This window comes from Brassica napus, chromosome C5, assembly GCF_020379485.1.
Source record: "Brassica napus cultivar Da-Ae chromosome C5, Da-Ae, whole genome shotgun sequence".
Lineage (NCBI taxonomy): Eukaryota > Viridiplantae > Streptophyta > Magnoliopsida > Brassicales > Brassicaceae > Brassica > Brassica napus.
The window spans coordinates 45,243,316-45,259,106 of record NC_063448.1 but is presented as its reverse complement, the minus strand read 5'-3'; the positions used below and the strand labels follow the sequence as shown (position 1 = coordinate 45,259,106).

At 39.3% G+C, this 15,791-nt stretch overlaps 2 protein-coding genes across 2 annotated transcripts; one reads left to right on the top strand and one right to left on the bottom strand.

Annotated features, from left to right (window-relative positions):
* Positions 1–8,922: 8,922 nt before the first annotated feature.
* On the bottom strand, positions 8,923–10,479 carry LOC111211489 (protein PLANT CADMIUM RESISTANCE 7). The gene is made up of 4 exons (XM_022712593.2): positions 9,808–10,479; positions 9,625–9,696; positions 9,322–9,534; positions 8,923–9,117 (listed from the first exon to the last, which is right to left on the bottom strand). Exons 1-4 carry the CDS (start codon positions 9,860–9,862, stop codon positions 9,056–9,058), a joined length of 402 nt encoding a protein of 133 aa, XP_022568314.1. The 5' UTR covers positions 9,863–10,479; the 3' UTR covers positions 8,923–9,055.
* Positions 10,480–10,663: 184 nt separating this feature from the next.
* On the top strand, positions 10,664–15,554 carry LOC111211492 (protein CASP-like). The gene is made up of 19 exons (XM_022712599.2): positions 10,664–10,919; positions 11,187–11,297; positions 11,432–11,610; positions 11,706–11,855; positions 12,039–12,127; positions 12,215–12,324; positions 12,473–12,567; positions 12,680–12,735; positions 12,849–13,014; positions 13,130–13,222; positions 13,351–13,479; positions 13,618–13,737; positions 13,977–14,057; positions 14,345–14,455; positions 14,552–14,695; positions 14,785–14,886; positions 14,983–15,062; positions 15,141–15,233; positions 15,326–15,554. Exons 1-19 carry the CDS (start codon positions 10,817–10,819, stop codon positions 15,384–15,386), a joined length of 2,073 nt encoding a protein of 690 aa, XP_022568320.1. The 5' UTR covers positions 10,664–10,816; the 3' UTR covers positions 15,387–15,554.
* Positions 15,555–15,791: the final 237 nt, after the last annotated feature.

Below are 15,791 nucleotides of genomic sequence, written 5' to 3'. Positions count from 1 at the left end.
GTTGGTTTGCCCCCACCAAAGACAGTGAAAGACATCCGAAGTTTTCTTGGTCATGCTGGGTTTTACAGGAGATTCATAAAGGACTTCTCCATGATCACTAGACCATTGACCAGGCTGCTGTGCAAAGAAGCCACCTTCAGCTTTGATGTGGAGTGTCTAGAAGCCTTCAAGAAGCTGAAAGGTGAACTCATCAGTGCTCCAATTGTCCAGCCACCTAATTGGGATCTCCCCTTTGAGATCATGTGTGATGCTAGTGATTATGCTGTGGGAGCTGTTTTGGGGCAGAAGAAAGATGGCAAGACCCATGTGATCTACTACGCGAGCCAAACCCTGAATGATGCTCAGATGAGATATGCCACAACAGAGAAGGAGATGCTAGCCATTGTCTTTGCCTTTGAGAAGTTCAGAAGCTACTTGGTGGGATCTAAAGTCATTGTCTACACAGATCATGCTGCGTTGAGACACCTTTTGGCGAAGAAGGATGCAAAGCCCAGGCTCTTGAGATGGATTCTTTTGCTGCAAGAGTTTGATTTAGAGATCAAGGACAAGCCAGGAGTTGAGAATGGTGTAGCTGATCACTTGTCCAGGCTGAGAGTGGAGTGTGGCATTCCCATTGACGAAGGACTCCCTGAGGAACAGATCATGGCTATTGGAGCAGTGATAGCAGTTTGTGAGACTGGAAGGAAGCTTGAAGAAGTCAAGGCAACAGAAGAGAAAGAACCTTGGTATGCTGATTTGGTGAATTACCTAGCCACAGGAAAAGAGCCTTTGAATCTTGTGGGTTATGCCAAGAAGAAGTTCTACAAGGATGTGAAGAGATACTACTGGGATGAGCCCTACCTCTACATTCTCTGCAAAGATCAACTTTATAGGAGAGTGGTTGCTAATGAGGAGATTGATGGGATCCTTACACAGTGTCATGGATCATCTTATGGAGGCCACTTTGCCACCTTCAAGACTGTTGCTAAGGTGTTACAAGCTGGATTCTGGTGGCCACACATGTTCAAGGACACACAAGACTTTGTTTCAAGGTGTGATTCATGCCAAAGGAGGGGAAACATCACCAAGAGGAATGAGATGCCTCAGAATCCAATCCTTGAAGTTGAAGTGTTTGATGTGTGGGGTATTGACTTCATGGGGCCATTTCCATCATCACATGGCAACAAGTACATCCTGGTAGCTGTTGATTATGTCTCAAAATGGGTGGAAGCTATTGCAAGTCCCACCAATGATGCAAGAGTGGTAATCAAGATGTTCAAGAGCACCATCTTTCCAAGGTTCGGAGTTCCAAGAGTTGTAATCAGTGATGGAGGGTCTCATTTCATCAACAAACTGCTTGAGGGACTTCTCAGGAAGAACGGTGTTAAGCACAAGGTTGCAACTCCTTACCATCCTCAAACAAGCGGTCAAGTTGAAATTTCTAACAGAGAGATCAAGTCCATTCTGGAGAAGATTGTGGGGATTACAAGGAAGGATTGGTCAGTTAAGCTTGATGATGCGCTTTGGGCTTACAGGACAGCTTACAAGACACCTCTGGGGACCACACCTTTCAACCTATTGTACGGGAAAGCTTGCCATCTACCAGTGGAGCTTGAGTACAAGGCGCTTTGGGCAGTAAAGTTGCTGAACTTTGACATCAAGAGTGCCAAGGAGAAAAGGCTTTTTCAGCTACATGAGCTTGATGAGATAAGAATGGATGCCTTCGAAAACTCAAGGATCTACAAGGAGAAGACTAAATCTTTCCATGACAAGAATATCCTAAAGAGAGAGTTTAAAGAAGGAGATCAAGTTCTTCTCCACAACTCAAGACTGAAGTTGTTTCCAGGAAAGCTTAAGTCAAGGTGGTCCGGCCCTTTCAAGGTCAAAGAGGTTAAGCCATATGGAGCAATAGTTTTGTGGAGTACTGATGGAAGAGACTTCACAGTCAATGGGCAAAGGGTTAAGCTCTACATGGCTGATGCACCTGAGGAAGATGGAGTTTCAACTCCACTGTCTGATCCTACCCCAGCCTAGTCCAAAAGGAGGCAAAGTCAAGCTAGAGACTTAAAACAAGCTCACTTGGGAGGAAGTCCCATGCGTATCCTTGTACATATTGCATTGGTATTTTCATTTTCTTCATATTTCATAAAAAAAAAAAAAAAAGGGAAAGTGTTGAAGTATTGTTCAGGTGGTTCATCGATCCGGTCAAGGCAAGGACTCGAGCGTGGGAGTGAGGTTCCGCAGCGACGCCACGAGGTCGCTCCAGATGGGAGCGACGTGATCAGAGCGACTCGGCTAAGTCGCTCGCACATTCGGTGTCCGGAGCTCGAGAGTCGCTCTGGGAGCGACGTCCCGCAGCGACCACGTGAGGTCGCTCGTGTTTCTGTCGCTGGGAGCGACGTGATCAGAGCGACTCGGCTAAGTCGCTCGCACATTCGGTGTCCGGAGCTCGAGAGTCGCTCTGGGAGCGACGTCCCGCAGCGACCACGTGAGGTCGCTCGCGTTTTCTGTCGCTGGGAGCGACGTGATCAGAGCGACTCGTGAGGTCGCTCGCGTTTACTGCGACACGGAGCGACCCATCAGAGCGACCACTCCAGGTCGCTCCCGAGCCGGTCCAGGTACAATGGTAAAGAAAACAAACGGAAAGTTGGATGCTGAGAGGCAGGAACCTGAAAGTCAAGAGTCTTCGTTGGAGGAAAGGCTTTAGCCTCAGAACGAGCTGGTTCTGGGACACAAAAGACTTCTCGACAGAAAACCGTGGCTGCAAAGAAGGCAAAGGAGCAAGAGAAGAGGGCAGGGAAGAGTATAGCAGTTGCCACAGATGAAGAGAGTGGCGATGAAAATGCAGATGAGCAGGCTCCTACAAAGAGGGCCAAGATGTCCAAAGGGAAAGATGTTGTTGAGGATATAGACAGGGCGAAAACTCCATCTGAGGAAGAGTTATATCACCATTTGTTGAATGGGGTAACTTGGACTCCGACCAGATTCGCTGACCTTGATTTGCTGAAAGAGGTGGGTCTCTATTCTGATATTGAGGCAATGCTGGGGCACCTGAAGATGCCCAAACTCCTCACCATGGCCTACCCCACCTATCGGGATGTCTCCTGTCATTTCTTGTCTTCCCTTGAGGTCACTTACCATGACGATCCGCACGTGAGGCAGGGATGGGGCAAAATAAAGTTCAGGGTCAATGGGAGATAGTACAACATGAACTTCAAAGACATTGGGAGAGTCATGGGTTTCCAAGACTTGGCAGACTACTCCATTCCCAAGTGTGAAAACCTCCCCGCTCAGCTTTGGAAGCTAATCACTGGAAACAAACACTCTACCGGGGCTGACAAGAACTCACATATACGGCACCCGTCTGTACGCTACCTCCATAGGATTCTCGTCCATGCATTCTACCCACGGAAGCAAGCTGGTAGTGTCACCGAGGAAGACATGCGCCTTTCTGCCCGACTATCCGCCCCTATGCCCCACCTGGAACGTTGCCCCTTCCAAGCAACGACATCTATGCTTCCTTCGGGATGGTCAGTTTCTTCGTGAATCGTCTCGAGCACTACAGAGACTGGGCATGGTACACAACTGATTCGCAACCAAAGGTTGGGATAGGCGGGATGATCACGCCACTGCTCCAATTTCTGAATGTTCCTTTGGGAAAGGACGCATCAGGGCCTAAGTTCATCGATGGCACTTACTTGAGGATTGCCACCTATTTCAGTGGGATGTATGGGAAAGACTACGTCTACCACTACTACTTGTAGGGCAAGCCGGTCGAAGTGGCTCTTCCAAACCAGAGGCTGACGAGCTTAGAGAGACCTGGAGCTATCAGCTTCAACTTATCCCAAGAAGACTTTCTTGGAGAACACGGGTCTCTCGGTCCCATTGCTGCACCAAGGAAAATGAGTGTTCCGACGAGACACGACTTCACAGAACCTCCTAGGGAAGAATCTGTACCCATCTATGGACCTCCACGCTACTACTTCAAGCCGCATGATGGAGTCCTTCCCCCTGGTGCGCTTCGTGATGCTCATGACCACATTAGCCGACTTCAGCGATGGAACAAGGCACAAGACAGAACGATCGAAAAGCTGAAGGACAAGTGCAAGGCGCTGAGCAAGACGGTGAAGAAGCAAGCAAAGACTTCAGCCAAGTTCATGAAGAAAGTAGCCGATGTCTTGACCAGAGGAGGAATAGCTGGATGTAGCTCAGCGGACTTCGCCTTCGTGAACACATCAGTCCCCCAGCCCCCACCTCACCCCACTGATCTTGGTTTCCCACTCACTGATAGACAGCTCCAGCGACAACGGAGGAACCCACCCACTCAGCCTTCCGCCTCTGGAAACAAGTCTCCATCCCTAGCCTCTTCAGAAAGTGAAGCTGAGATTGAAGAAGTTCAGAGCCAACAATGGTATGGAGACTACAGCTCAGGACATGGGGGTTACTACGCCACGTTTCCACCGGACGACGATGATGCTGGGGCATCTGCCCCCACTTACTATCCTTGAAGGTATTTCTCTACTTTCCCCTGTATATACCATTTCGTTTTTGCATATTAGGTTTCTCTTTTTGGGTATCTCCCTCTCCTTGACAACACAGAGACTGTGTCATTTAAGTTTGGGGGAGGTACCAAGTATTTGATCATGTTTGCTTTGATGTTGTTTCATTGAGTCATGCATTGCATATCTATTTGCATATAAAAAAAATCATTTAGTTTGCATCATTTGCATTTCTAGGAGAGTCTAGAGCATATAGGTTGCATTCACTTGCATTGGGAGCAATGATTTTAAATGCCTTGTAAAGAACACTACTTTGCACCTGAGTAGCTTATGCACCTCTCAAAAGGACTTGTATGCTTTGAGCCTTGGAAACTCTTCATGAAACTTGTTGATTGCTGAAACTCAGTCTTTAAAGCTAACTACAACCTTATTTAAACTGAACGAACTTAATGCATCTTGCTCATGGTCTCTTGTGTACTGAATCATGGATATATACACTTGAGTTGTCACATCCTTTATGCCAATCTTTTTGACAACCTCTAGTGGTAGACCTCTCCCCAAAATCCCTTCCTCTGTTTAAGCCTTCATTGATTGATGAGTGAGGCCTTTTTCGGAAAGTCTTACATGCACATAATGTTGAGAGTATCGGGAACGACAATGCTTGATCTTCATTCTTGCTAGATTAGGCACATTATTGTCTAGCCATAGGATGGGGGTGAGTGTTGTGAAGTTCGATTTGGGAGTATGAGAAAGTTGAAGGAAAAGAGTGAACTCTTGTGTTTAATTGACTAGTCTTTATGGGATAAGTAGAGAAACTTCTAGCTCGATTTGTGAAAAGTCTTAGCCCCCAAACAAAAACAAAATAAAAAAAATAGAAAAAAAAAGAGAAAAAGAAAGAAGAAAAGAATAAAAAAAAAGGGGCTAGCAAAGTTGTTTAGAGCTAAGATTTGTTTAGAAGTTAAGAAAATCCTTTATAGATTTCAAAGAAAAAGAGTTTTATGTGCAAAGTGTTCTTGGGGTCTTTTGGTGAAAGATGGGAGTTGGGTTCGACATTATGAAGTGATTGTGTAACTTGTATATTTGGGAAAAGGGTAGAACAATGGAGATTGAGCATTGTATGCATGAGTTGGTCCATTTCTTAGATATATTATGTGCAATGTCAAGGCTACTCGTTTTGAGAGTAAACCACTTTAAAAGATCATGGATTTCGAACCTCTTGACCCACTTGAATAAAAGCCTTCCCTTACTTAACCAAATGATTTGGACCAATTGACCATTTGCAAGAATTCACTTGATGTTTTATGCTTAATGAATGTGAGAGTTGGTTGATTTGAATGTGTGGATGCTTGATGATGAGTATAAGGGCAAAAAGAGTTGAGATAAGCCTAGAGAAGCTAGAGTGTAATAAGAGAGTGTGCTCATGTTAGATTAGATGTTGAATCGAGTGCTAGTTGTGTTTCTTTTGGCTATGAGCTCCCACTTTCAAACCTCTCTCCCTATGAGTTCTAGAAAGTTCACTTGTGGACAAGTAAAAGAACAAGTTTGGGGGAGTTGATATCTTGCATATTTTCATTGTCTTATCCATTCACCCATGTGCATTTTGATCAAATAGACTAAGATTTAGCCATCTTTAGGTTGCATTTTGCATACATGAGTCCTTATCAGGTATTGGAGTACCAGATGGAGTTCTTGGAGACATTTGGGTGCATTTGGAGCTCAAAAGAGGTGAAAAAGGTGATCATTGGACGAGCAGTGCATGGGAGCGACCTCACCGGAGCGACACCGTGAAGTCGCTGTGACACCCTTTCAGAGCGACTTGACCGGAGCGACGCAGCGAGGTTGCTCGCGTCTCCATCACCCGGAGCGACTTGACCGGAGTGACGCAGCGAGGTCGCTCGCGTCTCCATCACTCGGAGCGACGTGACCGGAGCGACGCAGCGAGGTCGCTCGCGAAGAGCGACCCAGAGCGACGTCTCGCAGCGACCCCTCCAGGTCGCTCCCGAAGCCTGGAGCGACCTCTCGGAGCGACTACTGGAGGTCGCTGCGCGACGTCTGATTACTCGAATTCATTTCTACTCAAGGGCCTTTTGGTCATTTTATTATGCACGTTTTTACTTCTGAAAACCTATGTTTTAAGTACTCTTGGCAGCCACCAGACAGATTATCTTTTGTTCTAAGAAAAAACCTTTGGAAAGTTCATCTCTTGAATCATCTTTGTTCATCTAGTTATTGCAATTTTGTGTTTCCAATTCGTTGTTGTATCCCTCTGTATGATTAATCTGAAATCCAAAATGGGTTTAAGAGGAATCATGAAGAGTAGTGAGTAATCACCATTTGAATTCATGGGTTAGGAAGATTAAGGGTGATTAGGTTAGAGCTAGGATGTTTTAGAGTAGATCATTCCAAAACCTTGCTAGTAGAGTAATCATAATGCATCTTCTGAGTTAGCTTCTCAAAAGTTGATGTTTAGACATTTCCCACCCAAAAGGTGTTCGATGAAATGCCTGAAACAACTCTTCTAAGCTTTTAGCATATTTTGCCAAAGACATTTGTTGTTAGAAATGCTAAGATAGCCTTAGACCTGTTAGTAATGATTGCTTCCACATTATTCAACCGAAGACATTTGTTGTTTGAATTGTGTTAGTAAATGAACATTCATCTAGACATAGAGTTTGTTTAGAATCGTGTCTAAGCTTAAGGTTGATAGTTTGATTGTTCGTTTGCCTTCCTTAGTTCGAAACTTGATCACCAAAGGTCTAATTCCTATGCCTATGAATTCTCATTTCCTTAGTTAAGAAAGTCAACTCATTTACCGTTTTTATTATTCTGAAACTGCATTAGTAATAATCATTAGTTTAGAAAACCTTTAAAATCATCGGTTGCACTTAGATTAAGTAAGTACTTGCATTCTCAGTGCTTGAAATCCCTTGGAATTGGTTCGACAATCATTTATACTACAACATTTGTCTTAGGAGCCTTGAAAACTCCTAATATCACCCAAATATACCTAATACATAGAAAATATTTTGGATACTTTGGGTACCGATCGAGGCTCGGATAGGACCCATACTTGAACAAAAAGTCGCAGTCCAAAAAAGTATATTATAGGTTTGGATCCGTACCCGAACCAAACCTATATGTTTGGGGTGATTTCAGCTTTTTTTTTGTTCTAATAAAATGTCCAGACCTAAAAAAAATTGTAAAAAAGTGTACATATAAAATTTTGAATAAAATAATTCATTGATTATACAATTTTAAAAATTTTACTTCTTTGATATAATACAACTTTGAATTATAATATTATCCAAAAAACGCACTTTCGAAGCGCGGATCAAAATCTAGTTTGAAGTTTAAATGTGTTGTTCTCCAAAAGAAAAACTTCAAACTCAACTTCAAGACTATTTGTATTTTATAATATGATCCTTATATTTGTCATAAATAATTTGAATTCACAAAAAAATTGTAAATAACTAGCACATATATAAACATATTACAACAATATTAATTAATAAAATATTATCTTAAACTATAAAATTTTAAACAAAATGACTTGATTAATATTAAACTTCAAGCAAAATACCATATTATTCCATAAAGTGATTTTCGTAATGCATATATGATCTACTAGTGCATTTCGAAGTAAAAATGGTTCTCCACATTTTTAATTTGTAGATTAGAGATAAAAATTGTTGAAATCGGGTGATACTAATACTTGTAAATACATTAGATTAGAACAAGAAAGTAAAAGAGAAACATAAAATATTGCTAAAAGACTAAATTTTATCGATGATATTAATACTCGTGAATATATTCAATATGAACAAGAAAGAATTGTACGAAAAGACATCATCATCAACAACAACAACAACCATCTTCAGTTACACAAAAAAAATTGGACAATATTTAGAAATTTTGAAAGTTCTGGATCAAACTTACCTGACTATTAGTGTTGTAATATTTGAATTTGTGTAATAGTTATGTTTTCATGTAATTTTTTAAAAGTTTTTTTGTTAAGATCCTTTTGTATATTTTTGTTATCTAAATCTAGTTTTAAATATTTTAAATCTTATTTTAAAGTTTTTATTTATTTTTATGTGTAAACTTAGATTTTGTAAACAAAACTTAAAATATTTATGAGATATAATTTTTATAAGGATTAAACAATAAACAAGAAAATATTTATGAATCATAAATGTGATGTATAATTGTAGGGATCAAAATGCAAATAAAAATATGAAAGTTCAAATTTGAAGTTTTGAGTAGTGAAACTTCAAATATAGAGTTCCACTCCTCAAAACTTGAAGTTTTTTTTTGGAAAGCAAAAAACTTCATATTTGAAGTTATAAAGTGTCTTTTGGAGATGCTTTCAATTTTTATCCAAACATATATGTGGGTTATTACACCATCATAATTTATCTATTTATTCATTATACCAAAATCAAAATTAAGAAAACTGAAATCATTTAAACTGAATACTTTAAAACACACTTAAAGGTGCTGTGTTTCTGAACCACTTATTGAATTTAAATCATCCATTCACTAAAAAAAAACATATCGCGAAACTTGAAACTTTAGAATCAACTCTTCATGTATTGACCCATAGGAGGAGATGTTGCCCGTTGCATATGCTCATTCCATCCTATTACACCAAAATAATAAATGCAGCATTAATAGTTTATCAACAACAAAAAACTTGTCCGGTCAAAAACAGATAAATAATGCTATGTGAAATTCTTAAAAAAAAAAGAAAACAGAAAAATAAGAAAGACTGATGATTTTGTATATGAATAATATGAACTTATACTCTCTTCCTTGGGAAAAAGGTTCATAAGAATTGCTTTACCAATAGAAGGGTCAAGACCACGGTTCTTGAGTTCACGGTATTCTTGACAGAGGGCACAACTTTCACAAAAGCAGTGAGTGATACAATCCGAAGCTGGAGACTCCGGTAACCCGAATTTGCGTCGGATCTTGGTCCGGTAAGTGCATGAGAACAAGCATGGCAGCCCGACCACACAACATATCAGCCCGTAAAATATCCCACATTCCCCACAACCTACATATTAACGCGTCACATGAGTACACGCATACATTTACACATGTTTACACACAAATACAATAAATAATATATACATGTATGACTCACCGTGATTTCCTTCGTCAGCAATATTAGCGATCCGCCCAAAAGCGACGCACGGACAGAAACATGTAAGGCAAACTTAACCAACGCAAATCAAAAGGAAAAAAATCAATTAAACCATGATAAAACAAGTATGTGTATAAGTATTTACTGACGATTTGATTACTTCTAAGTAACGACTCTAATTACCAGTTTTGCCGTCTTCCATGCAGCTACAAAGACCAGAAGTCCATTGGTTCTCCATCGTAAAGTGTTGAGTTCTTTTGGTAAAAAGAGGATTGAAGATGATGTGAAAGAAATTATGAATGGATGTTGAGTATATATAATTGGTTGAAATGTTGTCAATTCGTCGCTATAAATGCTTAAACTTTAGTTCGTCGCACTTTTTTACAATGCAGATTTTTGTCTTTTTTGAAAATGATTTTCTACCATCGAGGACAGCTTGCAACGTTTAGACTGATTTATTATGATTTTTTGAAAATGATTTAATTGGATAATATTAATTTCATTCTACATTTAGAACATGTCTATCTAACTATTACCGCGATTTTGATTGATGTAAGGAAAAAAAAACGGGTTTTAGACTGATTTAATCCTACAATATTATAATATAATTTATTAATCAAAAAAAATTATAAAAATATAAGTGTACTCAGGATATGCTAATTTAATAAATGAAAAATATGCTAAAATATCTGTAAATATTAACTCCCAATTGTACGGTTAAGGAAACTTCTTTCACATTTCATTTATAACTGATATTTTGAAACATTGAATTCATTTTTAAGACCGTAAGAATAGCCAGTTGATACGATTTTCTCAAAATATAATAGTTACAGTTTTACGCGTTAAAGCGTGATCTGATCCCTTCTTAATTGTTTTTGATTTGAATTTAGGCCTTTAAAGTGGGCCTTTGTACATCTCAATCATCGGCCCATTAGATTTGAAATAGCTTCAGTGGTTCAATATTTCAAAGCCTGTTAAAGTGTTAAAAGTACAATTACAATTTTACCACCCAGCTCTAATGTACCAGCAGATCCGATCGGCAGTAGTAAAATTTCCAGGAAAAAAAAACAACAGTCGGGAAATTTTATCGTTGATTCGAAGGAAAAGATATCACTTTCCCAGAAAGTTTCTTCGTACTGAAGTATTGCTTGTGTTCGCCGGAGAGTGAGATCGGGATCCGAATACGAGGAGAATGGAGGCCTTGCAAGATGGATCGGAGAGAGATAAAACAACTCCTCCTTCTTCTTCTTCTTCTTCAACCTCTCCCATTCCTGTCGTCACCAGTTTTTGGAAAGGTTTGTTTCAGATTCATACGTCTAGCTATCTATTCGTTTGATTCGAATCGTGGTGAAGCTGAGTGGTAGCTTGTTGTAGTAGGAGAGATTCGTGCTTAGGTTTAGTTTTGGATTCAGTTGAAGGAGTAAGGGTGTGAATCAAACTAGTGATGTGATGAGATTGCCATTGAATATTCCGGAGAACTAACGAAATGATAGCGTAATGTGATCCGATTGAGAAAGTTTCAGTTGATTGCGTTAATTGTTATCATCAAATATTTGTTTCAGAATTTGATTTGGAGAAGGAGAAGAGTATACTTGACGAGCAAGGGCTTAGGATAGCTGAGAATCAAGAAAACAGCCAGAAGAATCGACGAAAGCTTGCAGAGAGCACCAGGGGTACTTTTTGTTTCACCTTTTATTTTGCTTAAGACCTCATCATAGGGGATCTAACTGATGATGTTTATGGCATATCATTTTTATGAATATGATGGGAGATGTTAACATGTTCTATGGTTTTATCTTGCAAACAGACTTCAAAAAAGCATCGCCTGAGAACAAACTTGGTATGTTTAACTCCTTGCTCAAGGGGTATCAGGAAGAAGTTGATAATATCACCAAGAGGGCCAAGTTTGGGGAGAATGCTTTCTTAAACATCTATCAGAAACTCTATGAAGCACCCGATCCATTTCCTGCTCTTGCGTCTATTGCTGTAATTCTCCAGTTCCCTAACGTTACTATAATGGTAACCTTGAGTCATCTTGCCTGAATGATATGCAACTGAGCTTACTATTTACTGTATTTCAGGAGCAAGAGCGTAAATTATCTGAAGTAGAATCTGAGAATCGAAAAATGAAAGTTGAACTTGAGGAATTTAGGACAGAAGCGACTCATCTGAAAAATCAACAGGCCACAATAAGGAGACTAGAAGAACGGAACCGTCAGCTTGAGCAGCAGGTTAGCTTCCTTTTTTTCTCGTGTTCTAATTGTTATAGGGATAAAACTAGACAAATGTGACTGTCAGTAAAGCGTAATTTTCTTAAATGCCTATACCCGGAGACCAAGCAAACCTATACCGAGCCAAATCTTGAATATGATGAATGTTGTAGATTAACAGTGATATCGTTTATTTGGATTCAGATGGAAGAAAAAATCAAGGAGGTTGTTGAGATAAAGCAACGAAATCTGGCTGAGGAAAATCAGAAAACGCTGGAGCTTTTAAAGGATAGGTAAATATATATATTTTTCGTGAATGATTAGGGTGTTTAAGAGTTTTTGAGCCGTCACCAACATTTTCATATTCGCCTCTTGTACAGGGAGCAAGCTTTGCAAGATCAGTTAAGGCAAGCAAAAGACAGTGTCTCCACTATGCAAAAATTGCATGAGTTAGCACAGAGCCAACTTTTTGAACTTCGTGCTCAATCAGGTTGTGCATTGACCCTTAATATGGTGAATCATTTTGTGTTTTCATAATTGGGATAATCTCCTTTACATGATTAGTCTTCTTAAAACTTGTCACTTTTCCTTTCAATCTTTTTTATATCTGTTCACATTACTTTTATCTATAACATCAGACGAAGAAAAAGCGACAAAGCAATCGGAACTTGGTCTATTGATGGATGAAGTGGAGCGTGCTCAAACGCGTCTCCTTACACTTGAGAGGGAAAAGGTCTTTCACAGAATGTTCTTTTCCTTCTTTAAATGTCATGTTTGAATTTAGGGAATGTCCCAGGATAAACCGGAGAATTTTGCGCCCTAATTTTGTAATTGTTTTGTTACAGGGACATCTACGGTCTCAGCTGCAAACAGCTAATGAAGACACTGAAAACAAGAATAGGTAAAATTGTTGACACTGAAGTGTCCATTTAACAAGACACAGTTCAATTAGGTCGCATCTAAGTTTTTTCTTTGTTTTGATTTTTGTATTTTTGTTGTGCTCGTTCTCTGCAGTGACAATGTAGATTCAAATAATATGCTGGAGAATTCTTTAACTGCAAAAGAGAAGATTATATCAGAGCTTAATATGGAAATTCACAATATTGAGACTACTCTAGCTAATGAGCGAGAAGATCATGTTGCCGAGATAAAGAAATTGAATTCGTTGCTCAATAAAAAGGTGAAATCTGTGCTATCTTTTGTAGTTTATACTGAGAATTTTTTGTTTTGGAAATCAATTTGATATCGCTTTCCATGTCTAATGTTTGCATGTCGACATTTTCTTTATTAACTAGGATACTGTCATTGAAGAGATGAAGAAAGAGCTTCAAGAAAGACCATCAGCAAAACTAGTTGATGATCTGCGCAAGAAAGTGAAAATTCTGCAGGTAATTATCGTTTCTGGTGTTTTTGGTGCTTGCTTCTTTTCCTTTTAATGACTTGCCACAGATCCATCTTCTATTCTTCCTCGTAATAATATTATTGTGTAAAGTGTGATGCTGTGATTGCGTATTAGGCTGTAGGTTACAATTCAATTGAGGCTGAGGACTGGGATGCTGCTACCACTGGTGAAGAGATGAGCAGAATGGAGTCGCTACTTCTTGATAAAAACAGAAAAATGGAGCATGAGGTCACTCAGTTAAAGGTACAAAACCTTCTACGGAATGAACCGACACCCCATGCTCTTTAGTAATTATGTCTCTTCGTTACTCTTTTCCCTTCTCAGTGACACGAACATGCTCTAGTCAATGACATTGGTCGATTAACCCACTTTTTATCCCAGGTTCAACTTTCTGAGAAAACCTCCTTGCTTGAGAAGGTTGAAGCCAAGGGAGACGAACTGACAGCTAAGGTTAATGAACAGCAAAGACTGATTCAAAAGTTGGAAGATGATATCTTGAAGGTATGTACGAGTGCGTAGTTACCATTTCAAGGTTTCTCTTCTCGTTGTATTTGTTATTTGCTTTCTGAGATCCTTTCGGTTTTGCTGTTTATCAATTAATGTATATTATTTTTCTGAGACTATGATGATTTTCTCATTCTGTAGAAACAAGTTTTTCTTATGGTAGATGTGCTACTCGAGAGAAGTAACCAGATAAAAAAAATTGATTGTACTTAAAACCATCTCTGCTTGTTACACAGGGTTACAGTTCGAAAGAGCGAAAAGGTGCTCTATTTAATGAGTGGGAGTTCTCAGAAGCAGGTGCGGCTGAGCAGTCTGAGGTACTTCTCTCTGACATATGTGTAGACATGAGTCATGCAATTTATCATGCAGCACTCTTGAAGCTGAGAATATTCCCCGAAAGAAAAGAGAAAGGACCAAATGGTTCTGAATTAAGATCTAGAACCAGTACTATAAAGCTTTAAGTTCTTTAATAGATGATTTTAAACTGTCTACTTTGTATGCTTACTATATATGTTTGAAGTTTGATGCCACAACATCTGAAAGTTTTCATATATACCTTAACACTAATTGTAGCTCTTAATCATTTTTGGTTTCCTTTTGATAGTCTCCTATGGAGCAGAAACATGTTCCAACAGATCAAGATCAAAGCTCAATGTTGAAAGTTATCTGCAGCCAAAGAGATCGGTTCAGAGCACGGTTGCGGGAAACAGAAGAGGTAACAATAATGCACTTGGAAGATCCACTTTAATCCTTGTTTTCTGTCTTTGGTTAAAACTCATTTGAGCTCTGGGTTTTCTCTACTATTTTGCAGGAAATAAGGCGATTAAAAGAGAAGATAGGCTTTCTCACAGACGAATTGGAGAAGACCAAAGCAGACAACGTCAAACTCTATGGCAAAATCCGTTACGTCCAAGACTATAACCATGATAAAGTTGTTTCCCGAGGATCAAAGAAGGTATTTTCTTTTTCTACATTACATTTCTCTGTCCCATCATGCTCGTGTTTTATTTCCATGGTTTGTTGAAATACTGCTCCAAACGTCAGTATGTGGAAGATCTGGAAAGCGGATTTAGCTCGGATGTGGAATCTAAATACAAGAAAATATACGAGGATGATATCAACCCATTCGCAGCATTCTCGAAAAAGGTTAAAAACATTATTCCATTATCTCTACACAAACATTAGTTAGTAGTAGTATTAACCATTCCAGCCTCATGTAAACTATATGGTGTGTTCAAACAGGAAAGAGAGCAACGGGTCAAAGATTTGGGAATTAGAGATCGGATTACACTAAGCAGTGGCCGTTTCCTTCTAGGAAACAAGTAACCCCCGCTCATTCTCCATATTCAAAATTAAGTGCATCTCAAGAAATACGTTGAACTGATTAGGTTTTGTTTTAGGTATGCGAGGACGTTTGCGTTCTTCTACACAATAGGATTGCATGTACTGGTCTTCACTTGTCTCTACCGTATGTCTGCTCTCAGCTATCTCAGGTACAAATATCCACCAATTTTTGTTAGTTTGTTTTGGGGTTATAACTCTACTATGTGTTCGATTATCATTTTTATTTTCTTTGTTGGTTTAGCCATGGAGCTGAGGAGACTCCGATGACAGAAACAACCACAAACCTCCCTCGCGGTTTCTAATCAAATCACTCCTCCTTTAAACTTTTTTGCCTTTTTGTTTTCTTCTCTGGGAAATTTTTAGAACAGTGGGATGATGATATCATATGTACAGAGAGTGGTCCAAATAACTAGATATATATATATATATATATATACATATATAAAAGCCACAGAGAAGTTTTACTTTTAGAAAATGCGGAATATCGCAAGGTATACAGACTGAATGATACACTCTTTTTTTTTAAAACACTACTGAATGATACTCAAAAGTGTTAAATTAACGAAGAGATACAGATAAGAAATACACAACAAAAGGGATTCGGTGAAAACTGCTGAACATAGATGCAATCGCAAAGATTGACGGAATCCAAACACACCACTTGGCGACTTGACTCTTTCGAAGTTGTAAACGAGTCTTCTCCATTC

What these genes read in the sequence shown, in the direction of transcription:
- LOC111211489 (XM_022712593.2), bottom strand. Translation starts at nt 9,862, where the DNA reads ATGGAGAACCAATGGACTTCTGGTCTTTGTAGCTGCATGGAAGACGGC. An exon ending in CATGGAAGACGGCAAAACTG is followed by an intron (nt 9,697 to 9,807) that starts GTAATTAGAGTC and finishes GCGTTGGTTAAG; the next exon opens with TTTGCCTTACATGTTTCTGT. An exon ending in TGGTCTTGACCCTTCTATTG is followed by an intron (nt 9,118 to 9,321) that starts GTAAAGCAATTC and finishes TTGGTGTAATAG; the next exon opens with GATGGAATGAGCATATGCAA.
- LOC111211492 (XM_022712599.2), top strand. Translation starts at nt 10,817, where the DNA reads ATGGAGGCCTTGCAAGATGGATCGGAGAGAGATAAAACAACTCCTCCT. An exon ending in TTACACTTGAGAGGGAAAAG is followed by an intron (nt 12,568 to 12,679) that starts GTCTTTCACAGA and finishes GTTTTGTTACAG; the next exon opens with GGACATCTACGGTCTCAGCT. An exon ending in AGAAAGTGAAAATTCTGCAG is followed by an intron (nt 13,223 to 13,350) that starts GTAATTATCGTT and finishes ATTGCGTATTAG; the next exon opens with GCTGTAGGTTACAATTCAAT.